General features: G+C 43.6%; 1 protein-coding gene across 2 annotated transcripts in view; it reads right to left on the bottom strand.

Annotated features, from left to right (window-relative positions):
• Positions 1–1,231: 1,231 nt before the first annotated feature.
• The window catches only part of IGF2BP2 (insulin like growth factor 2 mRNA binding protein 2), a 59,755-nt gene continuing 37,983 nt past the window's right edge, over positions 1,232–23,003 (bottom strand). The window contains exons 5-16 of one of the 2 annotated variants that reach the window (XM_079976880.1): positions 22,004–22,067; positions 20,344–20,616; positions 15,916–16,050; positions 13,656–13,778; positions 12,906–13,041; positions 12,520–12,648; positions 10,412–10,480; positions 7,402–7,518; positions 5,854–5,928; positions 3,849–3,980; positions 3,445–3,558; positions 1,232–2,846 (exon numbers count right to left, since the gene is read on the bottom strand). In XM_079976880.1, coding sequence (XP_079833006.1) covers positions 2,751–2,846; positions 3,445–3,558; positions 3,849–3,980; positions 5,854–5,928; positions 7,402–7,518; positions 10,412–10,480; positions 12,520–12,648; positions 12,906–13,041; positions 13,656–13,778; positions 15,916–16,050; positions 20,344–20,616; positions 22,004–22,067 — 1,463 coding nt within the window. In that variant the 3' untranslated portion in view covers positions 1,232–2,750. The remainder of the gene's footprint in view (positions 2,847–3,444; positions 3,559–3,848; positions 3,981–5,853; positions 5,929–7,401; positions 7,519–10,411; positions 10,481–12,519; positions 12,649–12,905; positions 13,042–13,655; positions 13,779–15,915; positions 16,051–20,343; positions 20,617–22,003; positions 22,068–23,003) is intronic. The other variant, XM_079976881.1, reaches the window with a different exon arrangement.

The following is a 23,003-nucleotide window of genomic DNA, read 5'->3' on the forward strand; positions in this document are numbered from 1 at the left end:
TATGAAAGCTACCTACAAGGCAGAGTGTCCTGTATCATAGAATATAGTGGATAAATGCAGGTGTGTGGCCTGTTAATTTGTAAGCCTTCCTTTCCTTTAAACAGATACCTCCATGCACTACTTGTCTGTAGTTAATTCAGAGAAGGGAAAGCTGCAACACTTCAGGCCGGGTTACGTCTGGTGAAAGGTGCTTTGGTTCCTCCCCTGAAATATGCCTAGAATTGAATTAGTGGTGGCTTAAACGTAAGTTTTGCAGCCTGAATTTATGTTTACAAATACAGTATTTATTTAGCACTTTAAGTGCTCGGTGTACTTGCATGCATTCCCAATAATCCTTACACCACAGTAAGACTACTCAGTCTTTGTATCCTTGCATCTCCTAAAACCACTGGGAGGCCATGCCTTAGACGTCAGCCCTTTACACACTTACCTGGGACTAAGTCCCATCAAACTCTGAGAAGCTTCCTTCTGAGGACACTTGTATAGGATCTCTACCACACAAGCATTTAAAATACAGGCATCACCAGCTGTGGGGTAAGCACTCTTTTTTTCTTTTTCTTTTAATCTGACACCACCACCAATAAGCCAAAGCATGTGAAATTTTCACAAGTGGGCTTTTCCATCCACTTCCATAGGGCTTCCTTCTCTCCCCCCCACCAATGTTGGGCCTCCCATCTTGTGCAAGAAACTGCATATGGGAGCTGATGCTATAGGACAGGTTATATTTAGAGCATAATTGCCTACTGTTAGTTGGCACATAAATATGTAGCTATTATGCTACAAAAATAATCGGTTAATCCTGTAAGAGATTAGCCTCTTTGTAAACTGCTTGTTTTAGCATATGTTAATCTTTTCTATCACAGTAAGAAACAAGATGTTGTGTTTGTTTGGCCACTAGCTTGTGCTGGTCCAATCCTGTTTTTGAGTGTGTGTGTGTGTGTATGTGTCTAATATTCTTCTTCTAAGCTGGTTTGTTAAAAGTTTTCGCCATAGTGACAAGTTAACTCAAATGATACTTTTGAAGGGTCCCTGCAATTCAAATGAGTTTGAAAGTCACCCAGGTACTTCTACAAAGCGCAGCCCTTGTTTCTGCTTCCACCCATTGACCTCACAAGACTGCACAGGATCCCCTCCTTAAGGCTGGGGAGGAAGTAGATTAGGGGAGAGTGCTAGCATACCACCCACTTTCCTATTTTCCTTTTTCTGTTAAATAAAACTACTGAGGTCAGGCTCTTGTTAGCTGGATATATTTTGTTTTTCACAGAACACTGTTTGAAGTAGAGAAACTGGCATTGCAGTCTGTTGGTACAATGGTATGTTCACAGAAACCAGTATAACATCCATCTGTTAGCACAGAAAACTCTAACCGTGTGTGTAACCTGTCAAACTCAGGAGTTCTGCTCCAGTGTCTCTTGCACTTCTATCCTTTATTATTATTATGTTCCAAGGCCATTTGCTCTCATCTAGCAGAAGAAGAATACAGAATAGTCATCATGCAGAATGATGCTTTCTTCCACCTGGCAGCTTGTCTTTTGCCTAAATTTATTTCCAACTCATTTTTATTAAAAAAATAAAAAAATGCTCCAACTCTCAGTTTTACAAGGCATACAAAATCTCAAAAAGGGACACACAAGAGCAAGGTGCTGAGGTATGAAAACACCTGAGGTAGTTTGTTTGTTTTCTTTTGTTTTCTTTTTTTGAAAAAAAGTTGCAATTTTCATGCCCTGGGCCAACACCATCTTGTCAATCCCATTTAAAAAACCCACTTCCCAAAGTATTGGTGGCAGCATCCTCCATGCAAAATGTACCAAGTGTGCTCTGTTTTCCTGCAAGCTGGGTGAAGGTTCCCCTCCACCCCTTTTAGGAAGCCTAGGTATAACTGAAGCTTGGCATTTTGATAAGCAAAGTGGAAGTTGTGGCTGGGTGGTTCTTTTTGCATCTATGATGTGTTTACTTGGAGCACTGCATTGTCTGGTGGTACAAAAGGAGAGAGTGTATGCAAAAACCAGTTTGAGATCTATGAAGCAAAGAGAAGATCATATGAGCTGGAGAAAAGAAATGCATAGAGATTCCTCTGCTAACGAGACGGTATCCCTTCCGTTGGCACATACAGGCAGCAACCCAATATGGCATGGAGCTGCCATTGGTCTTCCTAAAGTCCTTCTAAATGTTGTTCACTTTGGATTACCAGAGCAAAATTTAAGTGGAATTCCAAAGTCCTCCATGCTACTTTCTGATAGAAATTCAAAATGGACTAGCTTCTTTCCTTTTTAATCTAGAAAAGCCTGCTTTTTCTAAAAACAAAATGCGACTGTTTAAAAAAAGAAATTAAAGACTGGAGTTAGTTTAGTTAGCTATATTAATTCTAAAATATATTAATGCTGTCCTGTACAGCAGCCCATGCACTGTGTGGGGGGAAAATGGTTTCCTAGTATGTACACACATGTACAGAAATTATTCTGAATGGGTTTGTCTGCAAAATTTTTTGCCTATGTTAGTCCAACTAAAGGGATAGCGTTTTACTGTTAGACAGACTCCATGTGGGCTGTGGTGTGAGGGAAGCAGTTCCCTGCTGGCTGAAGCCCGACCCCCTCCCACTCCCTGTGTACTGAAAGTCCTCTGCAGAGCCCCAGCTTCTTGGGCAGACTCCAATGCCTCCAGATAGTCTTTGGTTTGCTCCCTGGTCTGGTTATTCTGTCAGGTGTTGGAAGGGCTACATTCATCGGTTGTTGTTGGCTAGCCTTGGAGCCTCATTTGCTGCGCTGCGAGGCGGGGGCTCCCTGAGGGTGTTTCTGTTCCTGCTGTTTCACCTGCTGGACAATTTCCCTGATCTTGCGCTGTGCAGTCTACAAGGGGAGAAAAGAACAATTATTATTAATAGAAAAAGAACAGGCAATCTCGCTATAGCTAGAGGTCAGGAAATGCAGAGAGCCATCTCCCCAAAATGAAAGACCCAGGTGAGGGTCCTCTGTGGTAACCATGGTAAGTATTCCACTATCTCCAGCTGAGCTAACATAAACAACTGTGACTTATGTGAAAGCCCTGCTAAGGTCAGCTTAGATGAAATTATTTCAGTAGCAGTTGTATTCTCTATATTCAGCCAGCCTGACACAAACATGCTTTCAGGCAGCAACTCTGAAAAGTGTTGTGTATAATATAGAGCGCTTTCAAAGCTGGAAGAAGCACTACTTGTTTTTCCTTCAAAAGCTGCTAAGTAGTTTCTGCATTATACTCTTAAGTACCAAAGAATTACAATTTCCCCATTTTAGGACCGTGTGCTATATTTGTCCCTTAACAACTATGAATGTAAATCAATGACATGTACATGCACATTGACTACACATTTCCATAACTTCCATGTAGCTTCAAGGCTGTCATTTCATTAACTTGTTAACGTTTTCATAACTATCCTATTGTTGAATAAGCCATTATAAAATACTGCACCTGACTGGCAAAGAAGTGACCAATGATTTTGACGACGACTTCCTCATTTTCATCAGGTGTTTGGTCACGGGGTACAATTACTTCTGCACTAGTTAAGTTCTGTAGTTCATTCACCTGCAACAGCACAGAAAAAAAATCTGATTGGAACTGCGAAAAGGTTAATGGCATAATCAGTAGGCGGAGCAAACGTGATCAGATGTTCATGCCACTCCTGCCCTGTGTATCTACTCAAGCAATCCAATCTAATAAAAGCAAAATGAGGGGTGATGCTTAAGTATCAAGACTCGTCACTTGGCATTCAACAGAGGAGTGCTCATTTGGGGGGTGAGGTCAAGCTGTTGGACGGTTGCAACCCCACAGATTTTTCTACCTCCCTTGACCCTGATAGCAGCAACCCCACATACCGTTTTGCCACCTTTTCCTATCACACGACCTGCTGTGGAGGAAGGCACCTTAATGTGGGCTTCAAGCTTCACTTCTTCTTTCGGATTGAAAAAGTTTTCTTCTTTCAGTTTCCCAAATATTCGTCCTTGGGCCTGGGATCAAGAAAATAAAAAAGACCAGCTGCTAAATTTCCCAGAGTCTATAATCTGTGGTTATAAAGGTAATGTACACTCTAAAAGAACTCACTTTCTCTTTCCAAGGAACAAGGTTCCTGACTAGGAGCTACATGAAAAGTCTCAAACCACTTGTCCTATCAGGACCGTGTCCTCTTGCCTGCTGTTCTCCCAGATGGTGTGCAAAAATGAATGTAGCTACAACGACACGAGCAGTCCTGTCCTGCTGCACCTAAAATCCAGCCCTAGAAACCAGGACAGACCCATACCAGCTTCTCTACCTTTATTGCAGGGTTAAAAACCCTACCTCCATCCAACAGCCTTTTGGGTCCTAGATCTGTGTTCTTAAAAGAGCATGGCAGCTCTTAGATGCTACAAATAACAAGGTTAGATTCTAATGGTAACACAAGGCCATGTGTTGTCCTCTTCTGTTGGGCTGCAGCTGTTCTGCTCAAACAGCTGACTTAAGAGTCAAAGCATAAATATGTGCATACTTTAGCACAATAGGACCTTCATCTAATGGCACTCTATAGCAGTGTTTCCCAACCTTGGGCCTCCAGCTGTTTTTGAACTACAATTCCCATCATCCCTGACCACTGGTCTTGCTAGCTAGGGATGATGGGAGTTGTAGTCCAAAAACAGCTGGAGGCCCAAGGTTGGGAAACACTGCTCTATAGGAGCTGCCCATATATGAATTTCGCAGGGGGATGCTGATGAGGCACAAAGTGAGTCTAATCTTCCAGTAGCCTCCTGAACTGAAGGATGAGCGGTGGCGCACTTTGTCGTGTCAACAGACGATATTTGGGGGCAGGAGGAGGGAAAAACAATAGTTTGCTTTTAAAACACTAATATATGTTCTTTATATCAGGGCCAGTAACAGTTGTAAAGTTCTGCAAGTTTTAAGAAGCAGCGGGGCAGGTAGCATTCTCCAGTTGGGATTCAAAGTTTCTTTCACACAGCCCTGTTTCTGTTACCCCTTAATAGGACTATTTCCCCAAGTTTTAGAGAAAGTAAAATCCCCTCCAGCCCAACCTCTCCTTTTGTAAAGGTAAAGGTAAAGGTACCCCTGCCCGTACGGGCCAGTCTTGACAGACTCTGGGGTTGTGCGCCCATCTCACTTAAGAGGCCAGGGGCCAGCGCTGTCCGGAGACACTTCCGGGTCACGTGGCCAGCGTGACATCGCTGCTCTGGCGAGCCAGAGCCGCACACGGAAACGCCGTTTACCTTCCCGTTGGTAAGCGGTCCCTATTTATCTACTTGCACCCGGAGGTGCTTTCGAACTGCTAGGTTGGCAGGCGCTGGGACCGAGCAGCGGGAGCGCACCCCGCCGCAGGGATTCGAACCGCCGACCTTTCGATCGGCAAGTCCTAGGCGCTGAGGCTTTAACCCACAGCGCCACCTGCGTCCCTTCTCCTTTTGTACTGCACTTCTAATTATAGCACCATGAACATACAGGGATGCTCAGGCAACTATTTTGGAACTAGCCGATTTAAGCTTTGATCCTATGCACACTTACTGGAAAGTAAGCCCCAAAGTGGTCTAACTTATGGGGAAACAGTACCCTGTGATTATTGGATGACGCTGTCAAGTTTGAAACAATTGCTGGAAATCGAGAAATATGTAAGGGAAGGCTGGTGGGTGTGGTCTCAAAGCTAAGAACGTGGGGCTGTATTACTCTACTGCTCTCCATATTTCGGGTTAGCAGCAACATCAGAACTCTACTGGCAGGCTGCTTTAGTTGGGGTTGGCCACTCTTGCCTTCTTGGACAGCTGCTTCCCTCATGTTTCAGCAGCTGACACAAGCAGGCCCTGATGCCTTGCACTTCATGACACAAGATTGCTATGTACTGACCTTGAATTGTGCTTCTGGGGGCCCAGTGATGATCACCATCCTTTCGCTGGCATCTGGACTCTCAGCTGGTGCAATCTGCAAGTCACAGAGAACACAGCACAGTGCAGCAAATTTGTCCCAGTGGCATTGGCCCTTTGCCCTCCATCAATAGCCCTGGTGCAGAGGTTTTGCAACAAGCCCTAGATTACAGGATCCACTTAAAAAGCTTCCAGACTAAAAACAGATACTGCACATGAACTCTGGGCTCCACAATACCAAAGGCTTGCTACCTGGGCTCTTTAATTATTCTGATATGGTAGACTAGTTTACATTCACCTCTGGGTTCTTGAAAGCACCTAGCTTAAAGGTAATGCTGCACCACATTTTGAGCAGGGTTTGATTTTTGGTAGGAGAGTTTCAGTGCCAGAGTTGTTGACACTTCTGTTGAAAAATTGCATTTCTCTCTCTGCAGCACGACTCCTCCCCTTGCTTGGCAAGTATGACAGCAGGCAATGGGGAGGCATGCTGCAGATTGTGTTGCCAGGTGCCCCCTTCAAGTAGTAGTCTGCACTTTAAAAAAAGAGGAGAAAATGATCCACTGCACAACCTACACGCCTCCCTCCATCTTATCAGATGCTTTACCACTGTTTGCACATAACCCAAGAAGCCACTGGAACGGGGAAGTGGGACACAACACCACTATGAAGAGTGTAAAGGGTTGCATATTACACGCACACACACCGCTTTGGCTCAGTGCTAGTAAGAGAGCCCCTTAAGGGACACATCCTGTGTTACGTTTTTAGTATCAGTAATGAGCCGCAGGAGCACTTCCATGTCCAAAACCTGAAACATACATGAGAGGCAGCCTCTGATAGTATAGAAACAAGGAGTAGTGTTAGAGCCTAGTGTATACCCAGATAGTTTGTGCAGTAGTTTGGGTATATCACAGACTGCGACCTAAAAATACAAGCCCCAATAGGCAATGATTCACATGAGCTTTCCCCAAATGGCTATGTATAACCCAAACTTGACTTGCTCGTGTCATGCAGGGCTGGTCAGGCCCACTCAATCATCAGCAAGCCCCAAGAGTAACGAGTCAGTCTCCACTAATGAGTCATTTCCCAAATATATCAGCTGTCCTGGGTGTGCAGCCAGCTGTCTTTTCTAAACCGATAACTGTTTTCTGAGGAGCTGTCCATAGCCAAGATATGTGGCTGGGCACCTCTCCTGTTGATGCATATTCTCTCTCTCCTTATCTAATGGGGCTTCTTTTGTTTGCAGACACACCAGTTGCTGATGGCAATTTATTTCAACTAGATTTTTGGAATGCTATCTTGAATTCTTTGGAGGAAGAATGGAATATGAATGCAGTTAAGAAAAACTGATGAAGAGGTGGTAGAACACTTAATGTTGCAGGAAGGTCTTAACACACAACTGCTCCTGGCAGTATTGGCCATGGATTTAAGAAATCAGAGCTGGAGGCAGGCAGAGTTCTGTAGCACTTGGCTTCTGAGCTGGAGGAAGAGGCAATGCAGGAAAGGGCGAGGGGTAGGTGGGTGGGCTTCTTACCTTGATTGAGGCACCTGCAAATCTTGCCAGCTGCTTAATGTGTTGGCCCTTCTTCCCGATAATTGCACCCACTGCCTGTGTTGGGATGAACAAGTTCACCACCTCTTGCTCTGGCAACTGTGGACAGCAAAGGGACATGAAATGCATATTGGGAAGAAAAACGAAGCATTCCCACCTGTATCGCTTTCCCAAGGTGGGGAGCAGCAAGCAAGGAAGCAAGCAAGCCCTGGCTCATGTCAGACGACAGGCAAAATCCACCCCAGCAGTGAAATGACAAGCACTCCTCAAGGAAATCTCAGATGAAATGGGGAAAGGAGAATGCAAGGAAGAGTTAAAGCAGAGAGCTATCACCAGGGACTGGGAGTTAAATACAGTGAGCACCATGCAAATCAAACTATTCAGACAACTGAAGACCTCCTGAAATCTACTGGATTTACAGTGCAAACCTATACACGCCTACTGAGGAGCAGGTCTCATCAAGTTCAATGGAGCAAACAAAACCAGGGAGAGCAATCTGGTCAAAGCAAATGATGGGAGTATTAAGTGTGTGTGTGTGTTGCTGTCTGCTGCTATGACAGAGTTTTGGCAAAGCCAGCGAAATCCAGCCAAAACGATGGTCATGGTGTGGTGTTGTCGTATCTTCTCTCAATCGACTGCCCCTCTTTCAACATACAAGGGTGTCGTACCCCTTTGATTGTTGATATATACTGTAATGGTACAAAAAGAAATAAAACTATTGCTTTCTATTTTCACTTGAGTCTCAGTAACAAGGCGTCTGCGAGCAAAGAACCAACACAGGTTGCCTATCTCAATGAGACAATGCTTTATGTCTAAGGGGATTCCTGGTCTAGGGAAATTTAGTTAAGTAGTTTCTTAACTAAGTACCAGTACGTGTTTTGCCAGAATGTGCTTAATTAATGTGTACTGAATTATCTCTTGGCACGAAGTCACAAAACATGACTTTACACCAATGCTGCAGGCAGCTACAGAACAATGATTCAACTGGAATTTCAACTAGGATCCTCCCAGGCTACAACCAAGTAAGTACCCTCTGCAGACCACAAAGCGTGAAGAGGAATCAGTTTTTCTTCTCCTTTCTGACATTTTTTTTAAAAGTAAAAACAGTACCTTAAAGTAGGCATTTAGAGGTTGAAATTATTTCAAAAATTCAAGTACTCGTTACAGATTCCTCATGAATCAAAATGCAAGGAAACTGTAGATCAATTTCATGCTATATAAACTTTAAAAGCTATTCTACAGTCTTATATATTGTGCTAGCTTACAACTTAGGTTCCATTCAACTGACATGTCCCCTTGCCCTCTCAGTTCCAAACCTTCCACAGCATGATGTAGACTGTGAAACAGTCACATATGACATTCTTTTGGAAACAACAGAAGAAAGCAGGGAAGTTATAGGGACTGTTTGATTGCACACTTAAACATGCATTTTGCTGCTGTTTTCTTTATGTATGTGCAAGGACCACTTCTTATTCTTTCTACACACACAGAACTGCATGCCCAGGATGGGGCAGCCAGCAAAGAATTGCTTGCAGGAATAAATGGCTAAACCTGTTTTCAGGCCAAGAAGTTGGGAGAGAGCCAAACTTTGTTTAAAAAAAGAAAGACATAGGAACAGAAAAAAGAAATAGGAGGTGACTTATTGCAGAGCATTAGTACTGATTGCTTTCTCCCTGTGATGTAGAATGGGTTTATCCGAATCCTGTTAGAAAATAAGTGGAATGCCACCCTCCAAAATGTCAAAGCATTCACTTTAGGTGGGAGGCTAAAATTAATTCAGGAATGCTAATAAGCATCTCCATCAGGATCATACTTCATTTACCTTTCTTGCCCCTCCGAGCTTACTGCTCTACAATTTAATGGAATGAAGAATTGAACGCAGAGTGCTAGTAGGCTTGGCTTCCTAACCCCAGAGACATTTTTTGTTTGTGTGAGCAATACCCACACTGCCTCACTTTTCTAGGGTGAAAGGCCCCTGGCACAGCACCATCAGAAAGAGAATGCAAGCTGCACAAGAAAGCACAAGAGTAGAGCAGAAAGGAAAGAACCAGGCACTGTAGGGTTCATGGATGAATATTGCCAAGGATTGTTTTGATATCATCTCCTAGGATAAGAAAATCTAGCATACAGAACAAAGCAGGCAAGGCTAAAGCTTATTAGCATTGCCACCTTTTGATAGATTGGGGCTGCAACCTTTAATGGCTCCATAACATTAGGCGAAGGTGCTCATGGCACAAAGATCTACTTACTGCAGAGCTATGGAACGACAAAGCCTGTATCCATGAAGGTGTCGTCCTGCTATTTGGAATGGGTCACAGCTTAATTGTAGAGTACATGCTTTCTATTCAGACGCTCCCAGATCCAATCCCTGGCATCTCCAGTTAAGAAGATCGCAGGTAGGACAGTTTGGAAAACCTCTGCTGAGACCCTGCCAGTCAGACAATACTGGGCAAAGGCAGTCCAATATTCTGACAGTATAAGGCAGCTTTGCAAGTTGCAAAGTGGCAACACTCTAGAAAATACATGTATGAAGAAGCTAATGGAATTGGCACCTGGCTCCCTGTGACTACAGTGGTACCTCTGGTTACGTACTTAATTCATTCTGGAGGTCCGTTCTTAACCTGAAGCACCACTTTAGCTAATGGGGCCTGCCGCGCCGCCGTCGTGGGATTTCTGTTCTCATCCTAAAGCAAAGTTCTTAACCCAAGGTACTATTTCTGGGTTAGTGGAGTCTAACCTGAAGCGTATGTAACCTGAAGCGTATGTAACCCGAGGTACCCCTGTACAAGGTAAGAAGCAGGGCAGTGTAGAAGCTTCTCGGTGGCTTTGCTGTGTGTTACTGTCACCAGTGCAACAGAGTGGGCAGAAACATACGGAAAAACTGCTCCGGAACAGAACCACTTAAAAGCCTCCTAAGCGAGAAGACAGGGTATGCTGCAAAGCAAGGTGCACAGAAGGCCAGCATCCAGGAAGAGCAGGGCAATGCACTTACAGAGTGCTGATGCGGGTATGCGCCAGTCGGCGAGGCTCCATAGAGGCCCGAGAGGTATGCCGCGTGGCTCTACGGCAGGAAAGAAAGTGACAGTCAGTGGGGAGGGGCTGGAGGCAGAGGGCCACATGTCCTAGCCGTGGGTGTGGGTGTCTGTAACCGGCATTTCTGCAAGGCCCCCTTGACGCTGACATCACCAATCCCTTTCCAGTGTGACGTGGATGATTCTCAGCTCAATTCACGGACTGCCTCCACTGTAAAGATTGTGTCCAAGTTGACATGGAACAGTATCATCCCCCTTTCTGATTGTGAGCTCAGGTAGCGAGTGTTGACAGGATTGTAGCCAAAAACCGAGCCACAGAGAAACAAGAGGGAGGAGTCAGCAAGCATGGGAAGGAACCTCAAGGTTTAGAGCGGTACAAAAACGTCCTTTTTGAACACAAAACCTAAGGGGGGTAAACACAGCCAAATGAGGACTGAGCATGCTGGGCCACCACAGAATGTTACATGTCAGCCGGAAATCTAAAAAAAATGGGGCCATAGGGGAATGGAATGGCTGGTGAAAGCCTGACCATGAGCATTCCTATTAATAGATGAGAAGAGGGTGCACTGTTTTTGCTCCAGGTCCCACTTGTTTCCATTGGGTGGGGGGTGTCTGTGTGCCTATCAGTTTAGGAGCAAAATTGGCCCACCCAGTCTCGTTAAAAAAAATAATGCTTCTACATACATGGAGGATTATCTAGGGATGCACATGTATATACATCTTTTTTAAAAAAAAAACCCTTATCTGGTCCTTTTATTTCTCTTTGTGGGGATGGTAGTTGCTGGTTTATTAATCTTATTCTTGTTTCCCATCCTGGTATCGCATCATAAGGGTGTGTGTGTGTGTGTCAAAGTATTTTAAATAAATGAATATGTTTATTTTTAAAAAGTAAAACCTTCAGAGGCAGCTTGAGCTTCCAGGAGGTCCAGGAAACTGAGGCGGCAGTTCAAGGGAGATTGGAAGTGGGTCAAGAAAAAGCAAGAATGAACCTCCCTACTATCAATTGTATTTTACATTTCAGATTGCTTTTGCTAACTGTTATGATCTGCTGGCAGCTACTGTTATCTCTTACCACACTGCTAAGTTTCCCCCTCTATTGCACGGTATTTTTTAAATTTACTGTTGCTTTTATAATTTCATTGATTTTGATGAACTGTGGTATTAAAATATTTTAAAATTATATATATATAATGTGTGTGTGTAAAACAGCCATGCACTGAATCACACATTTGGCCCATCTAGCACAGTAGTGTCTACTCTGGCTGGCAGCATCTCTCCAAGACCTCTCTCTACCTGCAGATCCTTCTTTTTCATTGGAGATGCCAAAGACTGAACTTGGGACCTTGCACCTGTAAAGCATGTGCTCTACCATCAAGCTGTGGGACATCCCCTATATATATTTAAAAGCCCAATACAAGGTTTAGCTAGGTATGGTGTACTTTGCACATGAGTGCTGCCACTGCTGAACAAAAAAAATCCATGCTGTTCTGCATGGGATTACACATAATCAGATAGGGACAGCCCTGTTTCCCAAAGATATGCAGAATACCTTCTGCAGCTTGTTTCCAAAGTCAGCTCATCACAAAGGGGTAGAGGTGAGCTATCACCACGAGGAGGAGGGTCACATCACGCAGCACCCTGTTTCTGTGGCCAAATGTGTGGGCTGTGATACCTGGCACACTCACAAAAGAAACCCCCAAGAGGTCCTTGTTTTCTGAACAGGGTAAGCAAAGTCAGCCAACCGGGTAAACAAAATGGACGCCTATGTTGTCTGAAAGTTGCCCTAGGATTTAAGGAGAGACCGGCTTTCTTAAAAGCCCATAGGGATGAGTCTCCAATACTGTCATCACCAAAGACCTCACTTCCATGTCCTTCCATTGCACCTGCCCGCTTCCCCCAAACTGCGTAGCAGGGCACACTCCAAAACACTACACTTGAAGCAAAGATCTGCTTGCAGGAACTGGTCGTTGTGTCTCCTCCTTGCCTCTAGAGGGCAGCAGGACAACACCACAGAGTACATTTGCAGAGGCACGTACATAACAGGGTAGAGGATGCACCAGCTACTTACAGCAAAAGGGTTGTATGGGGCAGTGACAGCAGGCCTGCGGGCTCCAGCTCCAGAGGGGAGCATGGATAAGCCTGTCGAGAAGATGCCCAATGCATTGAGGTTAAGTCCAGGGATCAGATTGGCTTGTTGCTAAAAAGAAACACAAGGGGAAATGAGAAACAACAAAGCAAACTGAGGGAGGGCTGGGAAAACTATGTTTGGGCCACCTAACTTTCGTCCAGTGAAGTAAGACCTGAAGGTGTCTGGCATTTTCTTTGGGGTGGGCAAGGCTTCCACACACCTCCATCTTTACTTGCCCCCATGGTGACTATTGGATTCTTACCCCAGGACCACCGGATTCTCACACAGCAAGCACACACGTAAATCGGGCAGAATCAAGAGCTTACATTGACTGCTACAATGTCATTTTCGTAGGCTTCCCGAAGCTTGTTCATGATCTCCACCTCAGCATTGGAGCAGGCCTCAATGCTACCCTTCACGGTGATGGTCCTCTCGGGGTTATAAATGGTTAAATCCTGCAAACTGGACAATCAGAGAAGAACAAATGTCCTGGGATTTGTAACATGCCCTGTGGTTGACAGTACAGGCTAGGCAATAATTATATTTATAAAGCAAATCCAGAAAGTTAAATCTATTGGTGAGAACAACGCAGATCAAGAAGACAAGTTATTTAGGTTGAGCGCAGATGGGCGCAAGAGCCTCTTGTTTTTCACTTTAAATTGTACAGAGGACAATCCCACCACCCGACTCTGTCAGGTGGATTAGCTGGAGCATCCACAAATTAGGAAGTATTCCACGCACAGACACACCCGGGCATATGGTATCAAGGGTGGATTTTTTCCAACTGCTGAAAGGCCAGGTTAGCCAACAAGGTACCCTCCAGGTGTTAATGGACTTCACCTCCCATCAGTCCTAGTCAGCGTGGTCAATAGTCAGGAGTGATGGGGTTTGCTGTTCAAAAACATCTGGAGGGCCCCACGTTGGCTACTCATGCTCTATGTTACAAAGAGAGGCAGCTTATTGGATGCCACCCAATATTTTGGGTGAAGGGGTTGTGCTCAGGTACATACTGTAAATTTCTCCTTGGTCTAACTGAGAAGTGTAATTTGACCGCCTATCTGGTCAGCGGTACTTACGGAGAAATGGTGATCTTGGTCCCCGTGTCCTGCTCAATTTTCTTCAAGTTTCGTCCTTCTTTGCCAATCAATCTCCCAACTAGGCTATTGTGTGCTAAGATTTTCAAGGGAATCTCTTCAGCTCTGAAAGATGTGAAAAAACATTAAATCATTTTTTCTGGCATTAGTCTTCCCCCCAGTCCTCCTTTCTGAAGTAGGTTCCCTAGCTGGACTTTACAGGGCCCTTCAGCAAGACAGTGGGACCTCGGGTTAAGTACTTCATTTGTTCCGGAGGTCCATTCTTAACCTGAAACTGTTCTTAACCTGAAGCACCACTTTAGCTAATGGGGCCTCCTGCTGCTGCCGCGCCGCTGGAGGACAATTTCTGTTCTCATCCTGAAGCAAAGTTCTTAACCTGAGGTAATATTTCTGGGTTAGCGGAGTCTGTAACCTGAAGCATTTGTAACCTGAAGCATATGTAACCCGAGGTACCACTGTACAGAGAGATGCAGCTCCAAAGTCTTCACTGTTGGTCCTTGGAGAAGACCATGGTACATTTCCCAACACCACCTCCCAGCATCGTATAGGATAACCATGATTATCTGCAGCCTTTTACCATGTCCTGGCAAAACCAGTGAGCTTCATAAACACTTGGCCGCACACATTGCTTTTCCAGGTACAAACTCAGAAGATAAACTGTGAAAGAGCAGTATTTAAATTTCTCTCCTCACCGCATTTTTTCAGTGTTCATGGTAATGACATGTATAGAAGGCAACAATTGTTTTGGTTGCATTTCAAAGACATAGATGTGATCTGCATAGCAGACTTCATAAACCCCACACCCAAGCCATTACCACCCTTGCAACTATTGCATTTGGGACCCTGCTGCCGAGCAAGCCTAGCTAGATAACTGCTTCCTATAGCCTGCCTTTGACTACAAAGTATATAAGTGTCCAGATCCATCACTCAAGGGGTTCCAGCCACCTATTAACATGGGCCAAATCAGTTCATCAGGCCTAGCAATGCAGGATGTGAAAAGATGTATGACTTCTCAAATGTCTACAATGAAACCAGTGTGCTAAAATTAGAAATGGCCAAAAAAGAAGGTGGGGAGAGGAGGTGACATATGCCAATGGTGGCTTTATTTATTTAGTTGCCGTAGAATGAAACACTGGCTGCAATCTTTACATAACCAGGAGTTCCATGATCCAGCAAGACCTCATCCATTCCATGAAAAGGGAGGGTTTTTTAAAAAACAACAACACAAAGGAGTCTTTTCAGCTAGCAATGGGGTTAAGGCCTTCACCACTGGACCAAATTAGTATGTGTGCCTGAGTGCAGGCATATGTATTTACATATATTTCATATGAGGTGCTTTAAACAGAGTCCATTACTCCACCCAACGCAACATAACCACTGCCTTATAGCAAGACAGACCACTGGAGTTTCTCCAAGCCCTACCTAGAGATCCTGGGGGTTGAATCTGGGACCTCCTGAAAGCACAGCAAATGCTCAGCCACCGAGCTGCAACCCGATCCCCAAAGCCCATTATTGTGCATCCTGATTGGTAGATGCTTTCCAGAATCTTATACTGGTCATGCCACAGTCAAAAATCCTTTAGCTGGAGATGCCGGAAACAAGGGTGCCAACTTGAATAAAATATTGGGGTGGGGGGCAGGTAAGCCCCACCCCACAAAACAGATCATGAGACACGGCACACACACACCATTTGAATGACAATGGCTGTCAACTGCAGGGGGCAGCCCCCTCAAATATTTTATTGGGGAAGGTGAAGGGACCTCAGCACCTAGGAGTTGGCTCCTATGGCTGTAGATTAAGCCCAGAACCTTAGTTCATGCAAAACATATGTTCTGACACTGAGTCATGGCCCTGTAGAGAAACTTCAAACTAATCCTCAGGACATGAGGAGCATCTGTTTATGGTAGGGTAGAAATGCTTATTTAATCAATAAAAACGCAATGTATTAATTCCCAACTATATATTAATTAATTAATTAACCGTATATTAATTAAGAATCCCTCCTCCATGTGGGTCGAGATGGTATTTCTTTGTCTTCTCCCTCTAGCCAATTGAGATTCCAGCCTGTAGAAGTTAGACTGTAGAAGTGGAAAAGGCAAAAGGCCTTTTGTATGCTCTAAAAGGTGAATTTGTGTGGTATGAACCTTCGATGCACAATGTTACATGCATGCAAGACTTGCTATTTTAGGACTTGCTAAAGGTTCTGTTTCGTGCTTTCCCTATCAATGCCAGTGATACTTACGATTTTGTTTCTTCAGCCTCCTTCTGCATAATATCAAGTATCATGCGACATGCTTCTGAACACCCCTCTGGGGTGGCGTGAATGGTGATTGGCTTCTCTGCGGCACCAGCGTTTTCCTTCCGATGAATATCTACCCTGCAGCAACAGAGCCCATACAAAGAAATCTGCTAGGGGTCAGAGAAAGGTGCCTGAAGCTGGCACCCTAATAAACCAGCGAAGGAACTGCATGTAACAGTGTACAAGGCTATTTGACATGATTAACCACCAGCAAAGAACCCATCTTCAAGCAAGCATTGAACATAAAGGATAATGCAAGAAAAGCATTAAGATTTATGGTTCACATTTATACATGGTTCAGCATTACATGAGCAAGCTTCCAGCTCCTGTGCTCATTCTTCTCATGCTATGATGCCCTTCTGGACTGCCACGTTCATAGCAAACCATTGTTTGCTATTACACCAGCAGATTAAGGTATACATTTGCCTTCCAATGACGCAAAAACTAGTTTCAAACCACGGTTTCCAATTTTGTTTCAGGGCAAGCAGAAACCACAATTTTGCACTTCTTGCGAACCCAAGAAGTCAAGGGAGGAGATGAGATTATGTGAGCTTGAACATGTGAGACCAAGACACCAAAGTGTAGAAGAGTGATGTAGTGGTTAGAATATCAAACCATGATTGGCGAAATGTGGGTTCAAATCTCCATTAAGCAATGAAGCTCATTGAGTGACCCTGGGCCATTCACTCTCAGACTAACCTAACTCACCGGTTGTTGTGAGGATAAAAAATTGAGTGAAAGAAAATCACAGCTAAATGCTTCTCTGGTTTGGATGCCATGCAAATCACTGTTTTCTGAATTATGAGATCTTCCTGGACACATTAGATGATGTTGAAAGGCTCCAAAGCAGTAAACATATCATGTGCTTCCTCAAAAAAGTATTACCTTAAATATTAATACAGTTATATGTTAGAAGTAAGAAAGATTAGCTTTGCTGCAGAAGTTTAGATTTCTTGCTCAGTACATCTCCCTTTCTTACAGGGAACAATGCTCTGGATCCCACAAAGGGAGATTCCCAGGAATGACTGAGTTCTCTATAGAGGATTACTCACCTATCTAACCCCTTGAAAATGGATTCTGGATGGAACCAAATTTAAATGAAGCAGAGTGCATGAATATACAGTGGTACCTCGGGTTAAGAACTTAATACATTCCAGAGGTCTGTTCTTAACCTGAAACTGTTCTTGTGAAACCTGAGGTACCACTTTAGCTAATGGGGCCTCCTGCCGCCGCCGCGCGATTTCTGTTCTCATCCTGAAGCAAAGTTCTTAACCCGAGGTACTATTTCTGGGTTAGCAGAGTCTGTAACCTGAAGCGAATGTAACCTGAAGTGTATGTAACCCGAGGTACCACTGTATATGCATGCATGGATATACTCAAACATACCCTAATACAGGAGCTAAAAAATGATCTGCCCCTGCTGCAAGCAAAACTGGTATAATCATTTACATAAGGTATGAAGAAACTGTGGTCCTCCTGATGTTGGATTCAAGTTCCCACCAGCCCCAGCCAACATGGCCAATGGTCAGGGATGATGAGAGTTGTAGTCCCAGAACATCTGGAGGGCCACAGCATCTTCATGCTCAATTCACGCACAGGACTGGTTCAAACAAGCTGCATCATCACCCCCACCCACGTGAGAGTGCTGTCTCATGAGTCACCATTGTGATGAGTGTCAGGGAGACCACAGACAACGTCCCCAAAGTGCTTCTACCCCACACCAGCTAGACTGCCAGTACAGAAATGGCCCTTTATGCTCCCAGAATCGTATGTATAAACAGACTCAAAGAATGTATTTAAAAATACATAATTCATTGGCCTTTTGACATTAGCACAATTTGCATGCATTGAAAAACCAAGCTAGCATTTCGATTCAGATTGTGAGTGACCTTGCAGAAATGGAAAACAATGCAATATCTTATAAGGCATCTTTGAAGGCTGGTGCACATGAAACAGTCACTATGTGGAGGCTGTTGTAAATGGCTTCCTGTGGGCAAGACAAGCTGTCTGTGGGTAGCAGCTCATCCTGGAGACCAGGCAATTTTTCTCCATGCCACCATGAGGCTCGCCCACCCAATAAATAAGTAAAATTAAATCAAAAAGATCAGCCCAATCTATGTGGCACTGCACACAAAACGTCTTGTATTGCGAGAAGCAGCTGCCACACTGAGTCATTTAACCTTCACATGGCACCGGTTTCCTTTGTGCTGGCCTTCGTCTGGGGCGCAATGCAGGAGAACACCACACATGTAAAGAAACCATAGCATCCCAATATTGGGGTGGGTGGTGGCTCTGGGATGAGGAACTTAGAAGGATTCAATAAGGTATGGGGAACTTGTGGCCCTCCAGATATCGTTGAACTCCAACTCCCATCAGCAACAGACAACATGGCCGATGGTCAGGGATGATGGGAGAGACAGTCCAGCAACATCTGGAGAGCTAAAGGTTCTCCACCGCTGGGTTAAGCAGGCCTGCTAGTCACTGCCATTGTCCTGTGGCATCCTTGTTTACAGTGTGGCAAAAGAAAAGTATTGTGGGAGCTTAACGCTGCTGACTAAAAATGACAAATGTGGAACTAGTTTGGAGGAGAGCCCAGGTATGTAGCAGAGTAGACTGGATGGCATCACACCCATTCATCAGGCATGCACGTCCCACTTCTAGGTCCATCAGGTGGTCATACACTTGATGCAGTATTTGCACAAGACAAAAAAAGCGTAACGCTCAATGACCGTAAGCCTAAACCATGCAGTAATTTCCAGGATCACCATCATGTAGTTTGCATGCATGGGGTGTTATGCACACACACCCTACGCAAACAAGAAGTGCAGTTACTTCTGCTGGAGCCAGAGGCAGAACAAGCTCAAACTGTGATCAGAACAGGCAGACTCCTGCCCTTTCTACCTCACACAGGTTCATGCTTAGTGTCTCGCCAAAACAAGCTTTGATATAGAAAAATGGACACTAATCTTTAGTTTAACGTGTCACTTGGAGAATAATCTTTCGAGAAAAATGAAGACCGGGGAAAATGATTTGAAGTTTGAATTACAAGATGAAGTGTACTCTACATAAGGGTACTTTTTTCTGGCCTGCGTAGGACCAGTCTGGATAGTTGGCCTTGGTGAAGATTTGATGTTTTCATCCCCAAAAAAGTTTTTGATTTGAGTTTCTGCTGAAATGAGGCTGCATTTTAATGTTGTAGTTTAATCTTGTTTTTAAGTTGTATTTTAATCCATTGTTTTTATACCTGGTGTTAGCCGCCCTGAGCCTGGTCTTGGCTGGGGAGGGCGGGGTATAAAGAAAAATTATATTATTATTATTATTATTATTATTATTATTATTATTATTATTAATTATTCCAGTTCAAACTGCTACATGGCTTTCCTTCTCCAAGGTCTTTACACCTAAGGAATGGGTTTCAGCTTCAATAAAACCCAGATCATACACTGTAATGTAACATATATAGCATTTTACATCCAATGTAAAACTTCCTTGAAAAAACTATTGCACTCTTAAGAATACCAAGCATCAAATAATATAGTCAAAGGAATTCTTGCTCCTCTCTAAAGGAGATGAGAGGGCTCCCTCATCTTTTTTACTTTGACTAGCTCAGATAATGCTTTCACAGGAATAGCAAGCTTCCTAATGCAAAATGAAGGTCTCTCTTAGTTGTAGGATCATATATATCTTCTTATAAATACTTGAACTTTTTGATGGTTTTGATGATCTCCTAAGCATAATGTTGTTGCACACAACATGTTTTTCTGGCTAAATCGCAGATGACATGATTAGGGTTAGAGTACAGTTATTAAACTATTCCAGGAAGAGATGGAGGAGCTTACAGAAAAGAACTACAGTAGCAATTTGATGACAAAATGATTAAAATATTATAAACACCCCTTGCACCCAGTTATGCAGAAGATATTTGGTGCTGAATAGCAGCAACCAGCTATAGGCTGCTGGTAGTATAACAGTAGTAGCAGCAGCAGCAGCAACAGCAACAGCAACAGCAGCAGAAGCAGAAGCAGAAGCAACAACAAACTCTGGGGAAAGGGGCTTTGGGTGACAGTACATAACAAAACAGGTTAGTGAAACTATCCAGAATTTCTGCAAACACAGGGTGAGTCTGAAAAGGACAATTTAACCATCACAGTTGCAGGGCTGTAATACCTATCAAGCCACAACTTCCACATAGGTATACAAAACACATCAGAACGGGATTAAAATTTGCTGCAAGAGACAAAGCTTTTGCTACACAATGCACACCAGAGCCCATTGCTCTGCATTTGGTCTTTTAAAAAATCACAAACTAGGGACATAAAGGCTACAGACAGAGCCCCTGTGGAAGGAAATTAAACCATTTGTGGTACTTACTTGGACTGGGTTTGCTTAGTAAGGTTCTTTATGGTCAAGCCCTCCTTTCCTATGATCGCACCAACAAATTGCGTGGGGACCAGGATCCGTAGTGGGAAATCGAGCTGTTTGGGCTGCGAGGAGCCCCCAGGGGAGGGGCCCTGCTCCCTGGAAGAGTGGCCCCCACGCCGGGATCTCGGAGGGGGCTGAGGGGAGCTCACCTCGTCGTCTGGGATGTAGGAAATCTTGAAGGAATGGTTCTCAAACTGGTGACCACTAAGCTTCTCAATTGCTCTGAAACAGAAAAAAGGGGATTTTTTCCCCTCCCTGACAATAAACTAACCCTAAAGAAAAATCCAACATCATTCCCTGGTTCAGTTCTTTATATTGTCTCAGCCCCACCCCCCAAAAAAACTTCCTTCATCTCAGTAGTGTGATTTGAGTGTGCTGGTCTTCAACTGGTGGGTCACAACAGGAGCACTATGGCCATTTATTATATGGTAGAAGATTAAAAAATGGGTTTCCAAATACATTTTTGGGTCCCCAGTCTAAAAAGGTTGAAGATACCTCATTTGGGGTGAGGGAGTTTTTAGATGCTGTTACTATTGGTGAACAACTGGGAGTCAAAATTCCTTGTTAATCTACTTCAAATCACCTAGGAAGTTATCAGTAGATCCTTATCTACCTTCTGCCCAGCTCTGTTTTGTGGCTCTTGCAAGTGATTCCTGTGAATTATTATTCAATGGATTGTCAAACAGAAAACTCAACTGAAAAGGCTAAACTGTGAAAATTAGAAGTCTACTCTTGAGAATATAACTGTCCATATTTTGTGAAAAACACATTCATGCCAAAAATGATTAGCAATCCCTAAAAGGTTAAAAAAAGACCAATGCCAAATTAGCTAATAATATTGCTATTAACTTCAACTCAAAGCATTGAGAGTTAAAAATTGTGGCCAACAGCATAGACCTAACTATGCTTACTAAGAAGTCCAACCTAATTTGTTAAGTGCAATAGGATTCACTCACTAGTATGTGAGTTTAGGATTGCAACCTTAAATTACAACTAATGTTAGCTGAAATGGGGCCATATTATTTTGCATTTTGTGGATATTGTTTACTATCTGCAGCTAAGTGCACTAAATAAAGGAACCCTAATTCTGTTTTTCTATGGGCACAAAGGTGGTGCTTGCCAGTCCTGTCCTTAGAATAAAATCCCACTGGTCAAAGCAATGTAGAATCCATTGTCCCCTTTTTCATTTGCTGGAAGTATTTGGCATTTCATACATAAGGGATGGGAACTTTGTGTTCCTTCTGATGTTGCTGGACCACAACTTCCATCTTCCTGACCAAGAGTCAGGTTGGATAGGGTTGATCAAAGCTAAAACCCAGCAACATCTGGTAGGGCCACAGCTTCTCCATCCTGCTCAAACAGGGTGCTCCCATTTCTCAGTAGCTATTCTGCTTGGCCCTCAGAGAAACCGTTCATTGGTTAACACTCAAATAGCACAGATAGGTAGATAGATGGATGTTTCTGGTAAAGTGGTAGCTAGGCCATAATGCACCACACACTAGTTTTGTTGCAGTGAATAAAGGAAGAAAATTTGGAGAACATTGCCAGGAGAAAAAACAGAGCAGAAAGATAAGAAAGAGTAAAAATTACACTTAGAACTGCCACTTACACTTTCGCTTCTTCTTTTGTTGCATATGTAACGTTGACAACTGCTGTCTCTGATTCTGTATTAACTGAAGGGGAGTGGAGAGAAACAAATGTTTGGGTTACCATGTGGGAGAATATCACAAGAGGAGCTTCTGTTTTGAATCATATTAATTTATTGAGTTTCTCTCCACCCCATCCCCCCTATTCATTGCCATACAAAATGTTTTCTAGGACTTCATATTGAGAATCTTGCGTCCTAAGAAACTCACATGGTCACCTCAGCCCACAGCAGCTGTGTTGGAGACTCAGAACGTCACTCCAGTCTATGATAGGCTGATTTGGAGATGCAGTGCCATCGGCTGAATTTGGCCTGGATTTGGCTTTTGGCACCCCATCACTATCCCACATTTCAGTTAGCTCACAGCACCATGAAAAACCATATCCAGGATGAATTTAGCCTGTGACTTTCTATGCACATAATGACAAAAAGCTGTCATGGGTTAAAATAATCCTGTGAACCTGTTCCTCCAGCATGTCCCTCTATCAGCTTTCTGCTTAATGAGATGACTTTGATAAGCACTTAGCATGACTGTTGGTTACATTCATAGACTAATTCTCTTGAAAGATTAGCATGATGGCGATCATTTCTTTTACAGGATATTGTGTCTGTCAGGGTAGAATTTGTTGAATGAAAAGACAGAAGCAAGCTGTGACTAGACAACTAACCTAATTTACTGCATAGTTTTTAAATCTAAAAAAATCTCATAGGGGTTTATACTGAAAGTCTTGAAAACCCCACAGAGAACAGGTTCTAAAAACAACAAAATGTTTCATTATGCTCAAAGTGTTTTTTCAGAATTAGAATCAGTAGAAACCAAGAAAAGAGAAAGCTACAGAGGTTTATCTTTGCAAATTGTCCGTAAGAAATGTAAGTTGCTCCCAGTGAAGGAATTTTCTAATTCTGAAACACATCAGGCATAACAACATAACACGGAGAACATGTCCATTCTGGTTTGTTTCTA

Source organism: Podarcis cretensis (genome assembly GCF_951804945.1).
Source record: "Podarcis cretensis genome assembly, chromosome: 5".
Taxonomy (NCBI): domain Eukaryota; kingdom Metazoa; phylum Chordata; class Lepidosauria; order Squamata; family Lacertidae; genus Podarcis; species Podarcis cretensis.